This window comes from Hipposideros armiger, unplaced genomic scaffold (genome assembly GCF_001890085.2).
Source record: "Hipposideros armiger isolate ML-2016 unplaced genomic scaffold, ASM189008v1 scaffold_764, whole genome shotgun sequence".
NCBI lineage: Eukaryota > Metazoa > Chordata > Mammalia > Chiroptera > Hipposideridae > Hipposideros > Hipposideros armiger.
This window is the reverse complement of record NW_017732114.1, coordinates 255,748-272,511: the sequence shown is the minus strand read 5'-3', so window position 1 is coordinate 272,511 and position 16,764 is coordinate 255,748. Positions and strand designations below refer to the sequence as shown.

Sequence of the window (16,764 nt, the reverse complement as noted above, 5' to 3'; positions counted from 1 at the left end):
CAAGTTGGGCTTATATAGCTGTAAATGAAAAATAAAATTGCTGCTACCACTATCATGAATCAGAGAAATCGCTTCTTTTCATGTTCTACTTTAAATAGCTATTTTCAAAGGAAAATTATTCTTAACTCTAACAATGATGACACTCTCATGTCCTGATATCTTTATAAAGTATGCTTTTACTTATAAATGTTTTGTTAAAAGATTACTACTAGCATGTAAAAGATAAACAGACTATTTAGTTTAATTGCCCCACTAACATCAAAGAAACATATTAAGAAAAAAATGTTAAAACCTCATGTCCACAGAAATTGGCAAAAATTAAACTCATAAAACAAGTTCTCTTTTAAAACAACTTATCAAGAACTAGCATAGACAAGTTAACAGACAGCCATGGACAAAAAGGCCATGGACAAAATCTGTAGCAAAAATTGCATGACAATTCTTGTGATTTTTAAAAAATTTACACAAAGCAAGCAACCTATCTTTTAAAACGGCTTATCATTAAATTATAACTCACATGAAAATTAACTTGGATAAATTAGGCTTTTGAATTTTTAGACATTCTTTCATTCTCCCCGCTACCAATGGAAACACTAAGACAAAGAATAACTTAGTCAATATTGTGATAGTATAATTAATCATTACAAAGCTTTCTGTTTTAGAAGGTCAAAGTATAAAGATATTTTGGGAACTCTAAAAGCCTTCTAAAATTATCCCATTTGCTCAGCTTAAGAAATCTGGGGTTAAGACTGCGAGAAACACAGCCAACACCCATTTCCCTTTCAATTGGCATTCCCCTTTTTGTCCGTCCCCCTTCCTCCTGCTTCCTGCCTGAAATGGATACATGACACCTTAAACTCCAGCCACCATTTTAGATTCTGTGGTAACCTTAAGATGGAAATCATACACTAAGGGTAGAAAGAGCAGAGAAGGAACAAGCGTAGGAGCCTCATGATGCCATGATGCTGCTATACCAGCCCTGAATGGCCTACGTGCAGACTTATTTGAAGTGACACTGAAGAACCACTGTACTATTTAAGCAATGTATTTCCAACCTGTTAATAGCAGCCAGGTGTAATTTCTGAAACAGAATCTGGTACAAGGAATGGGGGAGCCCAAACATTCACTCCTGAGCTATCCTGAGCCCTTGGTGATCCTGCCCGTGAGGGTAAGTATAATAGATCTCACTTAACTCTTGCCATTGACCACGGTAACATCATGAGGTGCCACAGAATCCCCTGGTTTCAAGATATACTTGTCTTTATTGTGCAGCAGCAACCCTACTTCCCTTAATAATCAGCATAAATCACTCCAACTGATATGATAACCAGCATTGCTTGTTCATTCAATGAAATAATAAGACAGAAATGGTCAAGTAGAAATCACACGTCCTAATTCAATGAAACTACTGTTTCACGCCTGCTGGATGTACTCCCATATGGCTATGAAGCATTCTAAACCAGCAGAGCTCAGCGGCAAGGTAAGAAGTGAAAGGTTTGTGAGTAGTTCACTAGGAATAATAGTACAAACTGCTATGCTCACTTAGTTATCGGTAACATGTACACAGGTTATGGGAGAAAGAGAACCATACAGTGCTCACTGATCCACAGCATTCTCTAAGAGAAAGCAATTCTCAATTCACTGTGTGAAGCTAGCTAGCATAGCCTTGATACTCCAACCTGACAAGAATAAGATAAAGGAAAATTACAGACCAGTTTCATCTCTGAATCGATTTTCAAAACATCCTAAACAAGACAGCAGCAAATCAACTACAGATTTAAAAACAAACCAAAAAAGGCACCATAATGACCCATCTAGGTTCACCCGAGGAATGCAAAGTTAAAGAATCATCTACCCATGTAATACATCAGTTGAATTTAAAAACAAACAAACCTCACATGATTATCTCCCATGATAATATGTATTCAAGTTAACAGAGTATGTTCCAGACATCATTCTAGGGGTCATGTACATTGGCTAAATCAAAATTCCTAAGTTCTTACTCTCATAAGGCTTACTTACAGCAGTGAAAAGAAGGCAGCCTTCTGCAAGCCCAGAGGAGGGCTCTAGCCAGGAACCGAATCTGCTGGCACCTTGATCTTGTACCTCCCAGGACTGTGGGCAATAAATGTCTGTTGTTTAAGTCCCCTAGTCTATGGTCTTTTGTTGTAGCAGCCTGAGCTAAAACACAGCCATTCTCGTGGATGTGTAGTAGCATCTCACTGGGAGTTTAATTTGCATTTCCCTAATGATTAACAATGTTGAACACCTTTTTATGTGCTTAGAAGCAATTTATACATCTTTATTGGTGAAATGTCTATTCAAATATTTTGCTCATTTTTTAAAGTTGTTTGTGTAATGGTTGGTAAGAATTGTTAAAGGGCTTGATGACAAGCCCTTGGTGAGATATATAATTTGCAAATATTTTGTCTGTTGCTTATTTGCATTCTTTAAATTGTGTTTTTTAAAGGACATGTTTTTCATTTTGATAAAATAGAATTTATCAAGGTTTCTCTTATACATAGCGCTATTGGTATCATATTCAACAGCTCTTTGTCTATGTGAACATCATGAAGTTATGTCCTTTGACTTCTTCTAGAAGTTTTATGCTTTACAGTTTAGGTCTATGATTGATTTTGAGTTAATTTTTCTGTATGATGTGAGATAAGGCTCAAAGTTGTTGTTGTTACATGTGGTTATCCAACTTATTCAACATTTTTTTTTTTAAATAAACTGAATGGCTACAGCTGTTGAAAATCAACTGGCCATTAATGTAAGGGTCTATTTTCAGTCTCTGAATTCTATGGCTCTATATACCTATATCCATTTGTAATATTACAGTGTCTTGTTTGTTGTGTTTTACAGTAAGTTTTAAAATTTAGGAGTGTAATTCTGTTATTCTTTTAAAATAATTATTTTTGCCTACTCTAGACCTTTTGTATTTCTACATAAATTTTAGGATCTGCTTGTCAATTTCTTTAAATAAATAAATAGCTGTGGGTCAATTTGAAGGAACACTGCCATAACTGCCACTTTTACATTATTATGTCATCCAATCAATTAACATGAAATATTGCTTTATTTATTTATTTTGATATTTAATTTCTAGCAACAATTTTTTGTAGTTCTCAGTGTCCTACATTTCTTTTGTTAAATGTATTCTCAGGTATTTTCTTTTTCTTTTGATGTTTTGTGAATGGAATTGTTTTATTCATTTCATTTGTGCTGTTAGTTTCTAGTTTTCATATTGATCTTGCATCCTTTGATCTGGCTAAACTTGCTTATTGGCTCTATTTGTCTTTACATAATTCCTTGAGATTTTCTACCAATAGGATCACATGTCAGCTGAGAAAATAAGTCTTAATTCTTCCTCTCCAGTTTGAATGCCTTTATTTATTTATCTATTTATTTATTTTGGTTTCTTGCACTGGCTAGAATCCCCATTACATTGCTGAACAGCATTTGTGAGAGCAGACATTCTTGCCTTGTTCCTAATCTTAGAGAAAAAGCGTTCAGTCTATCACCACCATTAGCGGTAGGTTACTCACAGATGATCTTTCTCAGATTGAGGAATTTCCCTTCTGTAACTAGTTAGCTGAGAGTTTCTATTAGAATGGATACTGCATTTTGTAAAAATAGATGGTTTTTTTCATGTCTTTTGAAATGATCATGTGGTTTTTGTCCTTTATTTTATGAATATAGTATGATACATGAATTGAGTTTTGGATATGAAACCAACCTTGCATTCTTAGGATGAATTTCACTTTGTGGTGGCATGGCACATAATATGTAATGCTGAATTTAGTTTCCTAAAATTTTGTTAAGGATTTTGTATCTATATCCATGAGGAATATGAGCCCACAGTCTCCTTTTCTTGTAATATCTTTGTCTGATTTTGGGGTCAGAGTAATAATGGCCTCCAGAAGGGGTTGGAAAGTGTTCCCTCCTCTATTTGTAAAGGATTTGTATATGTAAAGGGTTTGTAAAGGATTGGTATAATGTGTTTAAATATATGACAGAATTCATCAGTGAAAAAATCTGGGAGTGGGGTTTTCTTTGTGGAAGTATTTTAAGTAACTTATTCAATTTCTTTACTTGCTGTAAGACTATTTCTTCATGAGTCAGCTTTGGTAATTTATGTCTTTCTAGGAATTTGTCTACTTCATCTAACTGTCTGACTTGTTGGTATAAAGTTCTTCTCATAACATGTCTTTATAATTCTTTTAATTTCTGTAAGGTTGCTAGTAATGTCCCCCTTTCATGCCTTATTTGATAACTTGTATCTTCCCTCTCTCACTCTCTGTTCCCCGTCTCCCCTCACCCCTCTCCCGCCTCTTTTCCCCCCTCTTCTCTCTCTCTCCCCACTTCCCTCTCCATCTCATCTCTCTCATCCCTCTCCCTTCTCCCTCTCCTTGCTCTCCCCTCTTCTCCCTTAATTTTGTCCCTGCCCACTCTCTCTCCCACTTATTCCTCTACCTTTCCACCAAGCTAAAGAATTTACCAATTTTATTATTTTTCAAAAAACCTACTTTTCGTTAAATTGATTTTTTTCTCTATTGTTTTTCTGTTTTCTATTTCATTGATTTCTGCTTTAACCATTATTTTCTTTCTTCTGCTTCCTTAGAGTTCACTTTGCTTTTTACTTTCCTAATATAGAAGTTTAGGCACTTGAAACTTCTTTTCTAATGTGGGAATTTAAAGCTGAAAATTATTCTCTAAGCACTGCTTTAGCTGCATCGCAGAGGTCTTGAGATGTTTCATTTTAATTTTTATTCAGTTAAAAACAGAACCAAGCTGGGGGGGATGGGGAGAAAGAGGTAAAGAGGGGTGTGGGGATAACAGACCTAGTCTAAAATACTACAAACTATCACTATCCTTACCAGCTTTCAATTATAAACACTTCTCAGACTACTGTATACCTTTGGTTGATTTTAAAAACACTGAGTTGTTCTTTGTGAATTTTCTCATACTTTTAGGGAAGAGCATCTACCAATCCTGTTACTTGGCCATGTATAAAATCACACCCTCAGATCATTCTATCTTAACAACATGGAAGGAGTATTTATAAGAAGAGAAATGAGAGAGCTTGTTTCTCTCTCTCTGCTCTTTGCCATGTAAAAATAGAACAAGAAGGCAGCCATCTGCTAAACAGGAAACAGGCCCTCACCAGACACCAGATCTACCAGCACCTTGCTTGTAGGCTTCCCAGCCTCCAGAACTGAGAGAAGCTGACTAAGACAGTAGTGAGAAGAGGTCAGATTCTGGGTAAATTTTGAAAATCAAACAAGAAAATTTCCAATCATATTTGATTCAAAATGTAAAAAAATAAAGACTCAAGGATTTTTGGCCTGGGAACCTGTATCCTTCTAGTTACTATTCACTGAAAAAAGGAAATGTATGCAGTTTAACAGAATGAGGGTCAGTTGTTGAAATGTTAAATTTCAGATGTCTTTAACCTCTTGGTAGAAATTGTCCTCAACAATTGGACACAGAAATATGATGCTCAACTGAGTTCTGCACAAAAAGATTTGAATCCACGAGTTTGGCATAAAGATGGTATTTAGAATCAAGCAATACTGTAAGATCACCAAGGGGTTAACTGAGATAGAGAATAGGTGCAAAGGTTGAACCCTGGGGCACATACACATTAAAGAGCCCAGGAAGAAGAGAAAGAACCAGCAAAGGCACTCAAAAAGCACAACAAGTAATGTAAAAAAGAATATTAAGAGCACCTGTCTCTTTCTCTCCTGGAGTGCTAAGGAAGGTTTAAGGTATTAATTTAACAAATTAGTAGTTCGTTTAGAGATAGAATGTGTTAAGTCACACTAGCTGTTTTAAGTCCAAGAAACCACTTGTTTTAATATTTCCCCTTGAAAACAAATTCTTAGGCCACTAAATCTCAAGCAGTCACTATTTAGAGACTCTCTTGAGCAAACCTAACCAGAAACCACTTAGAAAACTTCCCCTGTGATGAAGAACATTCTTATAAAAAGGGGTAGGGAAAGCAGAGGATAGGATCTAACTGTTATCTTCTCAAAACGAACTTTACATACCCAAATCAAAAGACAGCCCCCAAAATTAGCCCCAATCTTTCTTTCTTGTCTGAAAAAGCAATGAAATATATTACAGATGTTTTAAAGACAATACTGTCAAAAAGCTGTAAATTTAATGAGATGTGAGGTCAATTCTTTCATTTTAATTTTCCCATATCATTGCACCGAGGTTTATTTCTCACTCTTTCTTAACTGATTTGAATTATAATAGCAGATGATACCTATTTAGCACTAACCACATGTCTCACCCTCTTAATACTATGAAGTAGGTACTACTACACTATTGCCATTTCATAGGTGGAGAAATCATAAAGAAGATAGATGACCTATCTTCTTTATGCCAAACAGAAAACAATACATACCATATGATTCAATTTATATCTACAAAAAAATAACAGTCCAAGAATTGGTGTCAAAAAGAGAAAGAATGTCTAGGAGAGGTGACAGGACAACTACAGAAGAGCTGAACACAAGAGCCTTGAATAATTTCTGCTTATGGTTTGGGCTCTCCCCATTTCTAAAACCCCTGAATTCAAGCAAAATCAAAACAATAAGTTAGGAAAAAATATTAGGTAAAAGGAAAATTCACTTAAAAAAATTAAAGTAGACGGTCAAAGAACTAAAACTAAAAATTTCAAGAACAGTTAGAAAAAACATTAAAATGAAGTAAACATTTATAATAAATTACAATAAATAAAAGGTAAGAATTAAGGTAAAAATAATTTTAAAACAAAAATAGAATTCAGATAAAAGGTTAAACATACATAAAAGATAAAAGATAGCATAAGAGGCTCAAACATGAGATTAAAAGAGAACTGAGAACAAAAGAGTCAGACAAAAGCACTTTTTTACAAAAAAAAAAAATTAGAGCAGTTTGAAGACACAGACGAAGAAATAAATAAAAATATTCAAAAGGAAAAAAGGAATGAGTCCTTAATGTTTCTGGAGTGGGCACAACATCCTCAAATGAGGGAGTCTCTTTCTGAGAATAATAGGGTCCCCATGAGTAAAGGGCAAAGAGACAGAAATAAACAACTTTACCCTCTCTTCCTTCAACAAGTCCCAGGAGACTATCTCCTTTGTAGGCAGCTTCAGCAAACTGAGGACTGTTAACCAATCAACAGCTGGGGAGTAACCAGTGTGTAGAAGCAGCCACCTGCCTGACTTCTGCAAACTTTCCAGAAAACAATACCCAAAGTCCCATTAATGTAAATACGGTTTTCAAAAATATAGTTTTCAGATTTTAGAATTAAGAAAGATCCTTTCAGGGTATCTACAACATGAAAAGTATTTTCATACTAATATGAAGACATTGTTTGCCCTTTCACTAGTAGCTGCTGTATTCTTCACCACCAAGCACTCACCAGCAGGGGCATTCTGATTCAGGAAAATCCCTTTAGAGCAGTAATAATTCTATTAGATGTCTGCCCTTGAGTACACATCTTTTTAATATTTTGTGTGAAGTAAAGTACATATAAAGCATACTTCTGAGAAGCACTTCTGCTATTTCAGTAGTGAGCTACACTAGTCACTTTTTTCCCCCCAAAGAACTCCATTTTTACTTGAAAAAACAACTGACAAACAAGCGCTGGTTACCAGACTTGAGTATTAGGCAGATTCTCAAAAATGAATAAAGTGAGCCTGCTACTTCAAAGACAGTGAGAGTATTTTTTGCCAATGATAAAACTTGAGCTTTCAATAAAAAAATTAGAATTTTTAGAAACCCTGAATCCACCACATTTTGAGCTTTACATCTTTCCAATATATATAGCATTTTTCTGATGACAACAGTGGTGATATTAACAAAATGCCAAAAGAAATCAGAAGTTCTCGGGATGTAATCTAGTCCTACTATTATTTAAAGAGCCCCAGGTGATTCTTGAAGTGGCCCTGGGAGCTCAGTGCTGCTAAGCATTCCCATAGGTAACATCCCCAGAATTATTAAAAGGCAGCTCATTTAATGGCAAGCAGCTCCAGTTTAGGAAATAATATCCACTTTGGACTATGTCACTCGTTAATGAGGTGATCCTTAACATCTTTAAGTATCAATTTCCTCATCTGCAAAATGTAAAAAAAATACCTCCAAAAAAATGACACTAATGAAAATCAAATAAAATGTTCAATGTGTGAGTCTTGCACAGTGCCTGGCAAGGTTAGACAACACCGATGTGTTGATATATTAGGAGAGATGAGATGAAGCATAGAATCTCACAGAGGGGATGGATTAACCGCATTTTGGATTATGTGGATTTTGTGTAGTCCTCAGGATCCAGGAGAACATCTAGTAAGTAGTCAGACAGTAACTAGCATTTCTGGAGAAACAGCTGAGCTTCAGGATAGTGACTGTGTTAGAAACTATACAGTCCTTTCAGGCTCCTAGCTGTAGGCCACCATCTGAGTCAAAGTCAAAGGCTTATTAGCCATAGCTAAAATAAATATGGCCGACTTTATGACAACAATCGTTAATATTATCAAATTAAATCTTCCTGCTTTGATTCCATGGTCATCAAGAAATCTATTCGTAATTTGGCTTCTCATGCAAATTTCTTCCTTAGATCAATGTCTCAATGATCCTATCACAAGGTAGTTATATCTCCCATTACAACCAAAGTTCTACAGGGAATCACACCCTAAATCCCTAAGTCATCTACTGTTTATAATGATTAAGTTAGCTCCCATGCATTTAAAATGATCCTAGGGACACACTATTCTGGGACAATTGAGAAAGACACTCACTAAAATCATTTCCTGTAGGCTTAATTCTCTTCAGGAAACCAACAGAAAAGGCTGCATGAATTAACATTCCAGTTGGAAGTCTTTCTAACCTTGGCTATATTAGATTAATCCAGTAACCTCTAGGTTCAATGATAAAATATGCTCTACGGACCTGGACTGCACTAAGGTAAAATTTGGCTTATCTTGTCACATGTCCTACAGCATAAATACACTTTAATGTCACATAGGAGACACAGCTTTTACCCCAAAATTGTTTTTGATGACATAATTTATATCCTCCTAATAAATTTGTATTGAAAAGACAACATTCTGCTTAATACAGTACCAGTTCAAAAGTTTTAACTTAACTGGTCAAATTTAAACTTTATAATATATATTTAATGCATTCATCAGAAAGAAACATTCTATATTAAAAAACCATAANCAAGATATTCCCACTAGATTTTGATACTGGTTACAAACTCGCTTGTTCTCTTCTAAGCCAAATGAATATGAAAGTCTGGGAAGGCCAATGAGCTCTCCAAGTACAGGGCTGGATGGGGCTTTGGAGACCACAGCCAACCTTTAGGGTTTCCATTTTCTCCATCAACAGGAGTAAAGCATGTTCCAGTGTAAAGGCAGTATTGTTTTCTGGGAAAGTGAAGGTAGCAAGAGAAGCCTTTCCTTAAGCTTTCACTTTTTAAATTTTTTTGGTAGTGTCTAACGTAACATTAGCAAAACATACTACATAGGTTGCAGAAACGTAGCGGCATCTAATAAGTAAAATTAAACAAGTCTTGACTTCCAGAACTAAAGTTAAAGGTATTTTGGGTTTGATTTTTGTTTTCGTTTTCGTAATACAGTGGCAAAAATAATTAGAGAAATGAAGCAACAACAGGACAGAATGAACAATGAGGAAAGAGTGTTAATAGGGGAAGAGTATGAAGAGAAACATGAACTTCCCCACCCCACCCCCCCACCCCCGAAAAAATACCCAGGGGTTTTTACATAGGGTAGGGAAGTAAAAACTAGACCATCTAGGCCATTAGGTCTACGTTTTGCTCACTGGATAAGCAGGAACAAGAAGGCTGGGGAAGAAGGCACCTATACATACATGGTAGTATATATACTTTCATACCGGCAGTAAAGAGGGCTACAGCTTGCTCTACACAGGTTTCTACCCCTATCAGTAGACTGGAAAGGAATGTGAAACTTCTAAGTCGGAACGAACAACTCGCGTCATCAAGACAGAATCACACAATGGGAAGGTTGGAGACAACAACCCCAAGGGTAAGGAATGGGGGTGGGGGGTGTAGAGAAGCAGAGGGGCCCCCCCTGCGCGTCAACGACGCCAGCGCCTACTGAACTTGCGGGGATCAGGTGCCCACCACTGTGTGCTCCCCTCTGACAAGGTGCCAGAGGCCATCACACCTTCTCAAGCCCGAGGGTCTCCTCCGTCCCCAAACTCCATCCGCCCCAGGCTCAAGTCAGGGATGAGGGAGAGTTTCGAGAAAGGAAACCTACGATACTAGACGTCATCAGTGGAAAGACTACAAAAGCAGCCGGAAATCAGTGCCTCCTCCCCCCATCCCCAGCGCCGCCCCATTCCGGCGCCGAGGAGACCCCCAGTCCAAGCTAAAAGCGGGGCGGGGCGTGGAGGGTCACCCAGCCCCGGAGAGGCCAGCTGCAGGCCGGCCCCTCCCTCTCTCCCACCAGGCTAAGCCTTGGGAAAACTCCAAGCGCCTCCCCTACCAGTAGTAGGAGGCCGAAAATGCACCAGCCGATCACCAGCTCCGCAGAGGCAGCGCCGGCAGCCTCCGCCGCCGCCGCCATCTTCGCTTCCGGCCCGGCCCGCCTGGAGCCGAAGGGGTGGGGAAAGGGGAGAGAGTGCAAGGGCCGCGGCGCCCGCGCACCCTAAAGGTTAAAAGGGACGAAANCAAGCCAAATTATTGAGGATCTTGGGGTGGGGGTGGGGTGACTAGGTTTACATTTGATACAGTAAACACAGATAGACTACAGGCTTGGAGTAACCAGATCTAACCATTCCTTATGTGGCATGGCAGAAGAAACAAGTCCATTCTGTTTGCCCAAGATCACAAAAGTCATTTAACTTAGTGTTCTGATTCTATGTAGATTACTGGCAGTGGTTCTCCAAGTGTGAAGTCCCCAAACCCCTGGCAGTCCCAAAACACTTTCTGAGGATTTGCAATTTGAAAATTATTCTCATAATACTAAAATGTCATTTGCCTTTTTCACTACACTGATATTTGCACACATGTTCATAACCCATGGTTGGTAAAACTGTTGGCAAATTAAGCATGAATAGACAATGGCACCAAACTGTGCTAGTGGTTATTGTATTCTTCACCATCACATACTGACAGAAGAAAAAAAAAAACAATTTAACTTAAGACTGTGCTTGATGAAACAATAAAAATTAACTTTATTAAACTTCAATCCTTGAGTCTTTTTAATGCTTTGTGGAGGGAAATACAAAGTATGCATTTAAGTTCTTCTGCTGCAAATTGAGGCATGATGTCTGTCTCCAAGAAAGGTAGGTACCTCAATGCTTGAGCTAGAAAACAAACCAGGCACTGTTTGCAATGCTTGAGCTGGAAACCAAACCAGGCACTGTTTGCAAGGAACATCATTGTTACTTGAAAGCACAACTGACCTAACTATGGTTATTCAAACTTGGATACTTGGCAGATTTTGTGGAAATGAACAAAGGGAACCGATCACTTCAAGAAAAACAGCTGACAGTACTTGTTGCCAATGATAAAATTCAAGCTTTCTAGTGAAAAATTAGAATTCTGGAAAACTTATATCCAAAACTGTGAGCTTGACAGTTTCTCAATACTTATTTATGAGGTTTCTTCTGACAAGGTCAGTGGTGATATTAATGAATGTGAAAGTTTGATATTATGTAATGAAATATAGCTGTATTTGGAAGATTTGCATAACTCAGTGAACCAGTATTTCCAGTATTTTCTAAATGACCAAATATGTGTTATAATAAAACCATGCATGGTGAAAAGATCCATTCAAAGTACAATCTTAATGAAACAGAACGAAAAGTACATTGATAGAATTTCAGATCCCATATTGCAGCTAACCTTTAAGAAGCTTCTACTTATTGAGTTTTGGTGTAATATTAAAGAAAAACATCCACAATTATCTAAAACACTTCTCTGCTTCCCACTACATATCACTAAAGCTGGATNAAACAAGGTCAAATTTGTACAGTTATCCTAAGCGTGGGCCACATTAAAGCCACTGTGGCATACTTTTCACTCTAACATGGCTACAGTTACAATTGTGGCATGAAGTCTGAAAAACTAATTCCTAAATACTTGTACTTGTCTTTCAACAAGTACCTCAAGTTAATTCATCAATAACATTTTGGAGAAAATAACATTCTACAGTTTATTGGGAAAAAGTTCTTCAAAAGTCTTTCAGTTCTACTTTTGAGCGTTAGCATAGGCCAGCTTCAAATGAAAACTCTTGTGAATTTCACAAGCCCCACACCCCAAAACAAAAGAAAAAGAAAGGGAAACACAGGGTGTCTTAAATATCAAAAGGAAAGATATCAAAGTATTGGGGGAAAGACCCAAGACTACAACTCAGGCCTTGTAATTCCCAGCCTAGTGTCTTTTTACTATACCATACTGACCAAAGTACTCAATATGAAATACAGATTAAGATTCTGATCTGCAACTAACAACAGCCCTTCTAAATTATTTATTTAGTGCATTAACGCAAGTCAAGTCAAATAAACTTCAAGCTGTAAGAGGCACAAAAATAAAACCTACAAGTACTTAATATAGTTTTCAGATTAACAAAAGGCATTCTTTGCATTTTGAGGGCTATCAAATTAATAGTTCTTATGTCAGTTAACAGTCTGTTTCTAGTCTTCCATGTTAGATGTCACATTCTCAGCCCCAGGCTGCATTCTCATGTATTCCCAGAGACAACAATAAAGCATAATATATGCTGGACTTCAACGATTAAACACTTAATTGCCAAGAATTTAAAGGAATAAAATCATACAGTATGATAATAATTACCTTAAATGTACCATTTTGATTTTTCATATAAGAAACCAAAAATATATCCACTGGTACAAGTGCTGACGTGATAAGTGCAATTGCCAGAGAAAAAATTGCTGTTATGGTGGAGACAACTTCACTTTCCCGCTGACTTTGGTATTTACGAACATATATCCAGCAGAATGCCAAAATAGCCTGAAACAGAACAAAAAGAAATGTTTTGTTATTGCCCTATGTATTCTCTAAACTTATTTTAGCATGTCTTTGCAAGTTTCCAATTGGAAACTTTATGTCAGGTAAAGGTCCTTTTAGACGTGTAAAGTAGGTCTACTGCCTCTTATAAACTTGTTCAAGATTGATCATTTCAAAGCGTACTTCATGAATGCAGTACAAACTCAGGCGCAAAGACACAAAAACAAGGAATAGTTATCGATAACAATGTTCAGTGACATATATCCTTACCGAACATAGTGTAATCATTAATGGTTTCACAAAATATCACAATTATAACAAGCTTTGAATACTTATTCCCTATAGATCTCCGCAACCTAAGGGAGATAAAACTAGATGTTCTACCCTAAGCTTGCTACTGAAGCATCATAGAATACAACTTGAACTGAAATTAACTTCTGCCCCATTATAACAGTTCAAGAATACCATTCGGCTAAAGATTAGCTGCCAATAATCACTATGCAATTTACACATTATACTATAATTCAAATTTTAAAGGGCATTAAACAAAGAAAAGTGAACATTGAAAATAGATAAATGTACATTGCAAGGAACTTGGCAGTGAAACAGTACACTCAGAGGCCCTGAGGTTGACATCTCTAATCCACCTGGTACTCTTAAAAGTTACCAATTCCATCCTACCAGTTAACACACAGTATAGGACTTTAGTTTTGAGATTCTTTAACTTAAGATAACATCAGAATCACCAGGAATACTTATTAAAGCACAGATTGCTGGGCCCCAGTCCCAGAGTTTCAAATTCAAGGGGTCTGGAGTGGAGCCAGAAAATCTGCATTTGCAACAATNGCCGGCCCACAACCAATAGTTTTAACACATGCAGTCTGTGTCTAAAATATGTACTGAAAGAAACACCCGTACATATACAGAAAAATGGAAATAAAGTGTAAATAGCACTCACTGCATGGGAATGGAAAAGCACTGTGGAGAATTTTATGCAATGATCAGAAATTTTTTCATGGATGAGTGAAGTATCAAATGAATATGTACATGATCAAAGCTTCAGCTCCTAGTAGCTGTATTTCTTTAGTGATTGTTTATACATCAAAATAAAGTTTAAAAAGATTTTTGAAACTTGAACATTTTTTGAAATAGGATAATTATATGTATCCCTACACAAGTTCCTTTACCATTTCCAAGACAACCCCATGAGGTATTTATTACTGTACCCATTGAGAATCTGTTAAAAGTTAAACTTTGAAACTGAACAAGACCATAACCTCAGAGGGGAAAAAAAAAAACCTTAAAATGTAGAAAGTCTGAAAGTAATTTAAATCCAAAGATTCATTGAAATTTCGTATATTTTACTCTGCAGGGTTCTTTTATTTAAACAAATCTTGTGGCAATAAAAGAGTATTACTGTTACTATTTTAAAACCAAAAATATGTGTAAAATATACAACATCATTCAAGTACTATTAGCGTATTTGGCTTTTATACACTGTCTTGCTTCCAAAGTATCTGATGTACTGTCAAAAGAGATTAGTTCATGAAACCTTCTGTCTTCTACATTTTGAGAATCACTATGCCCTTGATACATTTTATAAACTACTGCATCCCGGAGTAGAGACCAAAAAGAACTTCAGTCATTTAAGGCCCAAAGGCATGTAAGACAAGAAGTAATACTAAATGGAGAATAGTAGAGAACATTTCAGAAGACAGGAAAAGAACATATAGTCCACAGAACAAAGATGTCATGAGTCACAAAATAAAATTCCCTTCCCCATTCTTCAAGATGACTTTTTGAAACACTCAGCCCAGCCCAGCCCAAAACTATAGTTGACTCTCTTCAATTTAACCTGGTAACCTCTCTCAGACCAGTGTTCTCACTCAGGTGATTTTGCTCCCCATGGGACATTAGACAATGTCTGGAGACATGGGGTGGCAGGGAGATCAGGATGCTACTGGGAATCTCGTAGGCAGAGACAAGGATCTGCTAAACATCTACACTGAACAGGGCAATCCCCACAACAAAGAATTACCCAGCATAAAAAGTCAACGGTTGAAAAACGCTGATTTAAAAGGTATCTAAAGTAAAAGACAAGAGCTCACTCAGCTTACTGCCAAATCTAAAATCTAGATTCCATCTGTATTCAAATGTTAGTTCTTCCTTCTGCTAAGTGCCCATACAATTTACAGCCAACCCTTTCACTGTGAGACCCCCCCCCCCCCNACCAAAGTTCTACAGGGAATCACACCCTAAATCCCTAAGTCATCTACTGTTTATAATGATTAAGTTAGCTCCCATGCATTTAAAATGATCCTAGGGACACACTATTCTGGGACGATTGAGAAAGACACTCACTAAAATCATTTCCTGTAGGCTTAATTCTCTTCAGGAAACCAACAGAAAAGGCTGCATGAATTAACATTCCAGTTGGAAGTCTTTCTAACCTTGGCTATATTAGATTAATCCAGTAACCTCTAGGTTCAATGATAAAATATGCTCTACGGACCTGGACTGCACTAAGGTAAAATTTGGCTTATCTTGTCACATGTCCTACAGCATAAATACACTTTAATGTCACATAGGAGACACAGCTTTTACCCCAAAATTGTTTTTGATGACATAATTTATATCCTCCCAATAAATTTGTATTGAAAAGACAACATTCCGCTTAATACAGTACCAGTTCAAAAGTTTTAACTTAACTGGTCAAATTTAAACTTTATAATATATATTTAATGCATTCATCAGAAAGAAACATTCTATATTAAAAAACCATAAGAACATTTCTAAAATCTACACTAAAGGGGTAGGATTTCATGGGTCTTATAGATTTCAGATCAAGAGAAAAGGCAAAGGTTAGAGCCAAAACAGCTAAATTAAAATCCAATAAAACCCTTAAAAAAATTATCCCATCAATAGAAACTTCTGCAGGTGCTTTTTCAGTTTCCAATTTAGTGTCCTGAAACCTTATTCAACATCTTGATTAAGTGTGAGGGGGGAAAAAAAAAATGACATCCCTTTCCTAACACGTTTTTATAAAAGCTCAAGTCTTATGTTTATTCAAAGAGAAAGTTTTGGAAACATTTAGGTGGTTATTATAAAGCTTTTCTAATCCACCATTAGGGAGGAAAGCGGAAGGGAAGGAGAGAAGGACCAATCAACCATAATCCTCTGAATTAAACTAGCTCTGTACAGTACAGTACACTTGGTGCTACATACTCCCCCGAGGGAACGCTGTACCAGTGCCAATACATACTTAGAAGAAATTTCTAGGAAACTGAGACTTTTTTCGAATCAAGAGTACAAGTGGGCAATTGCTAAGGATAACAAAGGAAGGGACCTGAGATTTAAAGTAACTTGACTGAACCTCTACAAAGAAGTGCTACAAGTGAACCTAAATGAAGCAAAGCAGGTAAAAGAAGTTACAGAATTATGAGAATGAATGCTATATTACTTATTCCTGGTATTGAACAGTAATCTTAAATGAGGTATTCAAAATTAAAATTTTTTATGTAGCTTTATTCTACATTTTTGGTTAGCAACCCAGATAGGAAATGAAACTAAAAGATACTTACTATAGTAACCATATAATACAGTGTCCTCAATCTGCCTGCTGACGTTAGCATTAGCCCAGTCCTAGAACAAAAAAAGGAAACAATAGAAAATCAGTAAAACATTCATTTGTTTAACAATTATAATTAAGTGTTAATATGACTGAATATTACTTATAAATTTATCAATTCAAACAG

The 16,764-nt window shown here is 36.6% G+C and overlaps 1 protein-coding gene across 1 annotated transcript in view; it reads right to left on the bottom strand.

Annotated features, from left to right (window-relative positions):
- Window positions 1-16,764, bottom strand: part of LMBRD1 (LMBR1 domain containing 1) — a 116,299-nt gene that overhangs the window by 88,037 nt on the left and 11,498 nt on the right. The window contains 3 exon segments of the mRNA XM_019628231.1: window positions 10,521-10,682; window positions 11,016-11,145; window positions 12,842-13,012. Of these exon segments, the coding sequence (XP_019483776.1) occupies window positions 10,521-10,682; window positions 11,016-11,145; window positions 12,842-13,012 (463 nt within the window).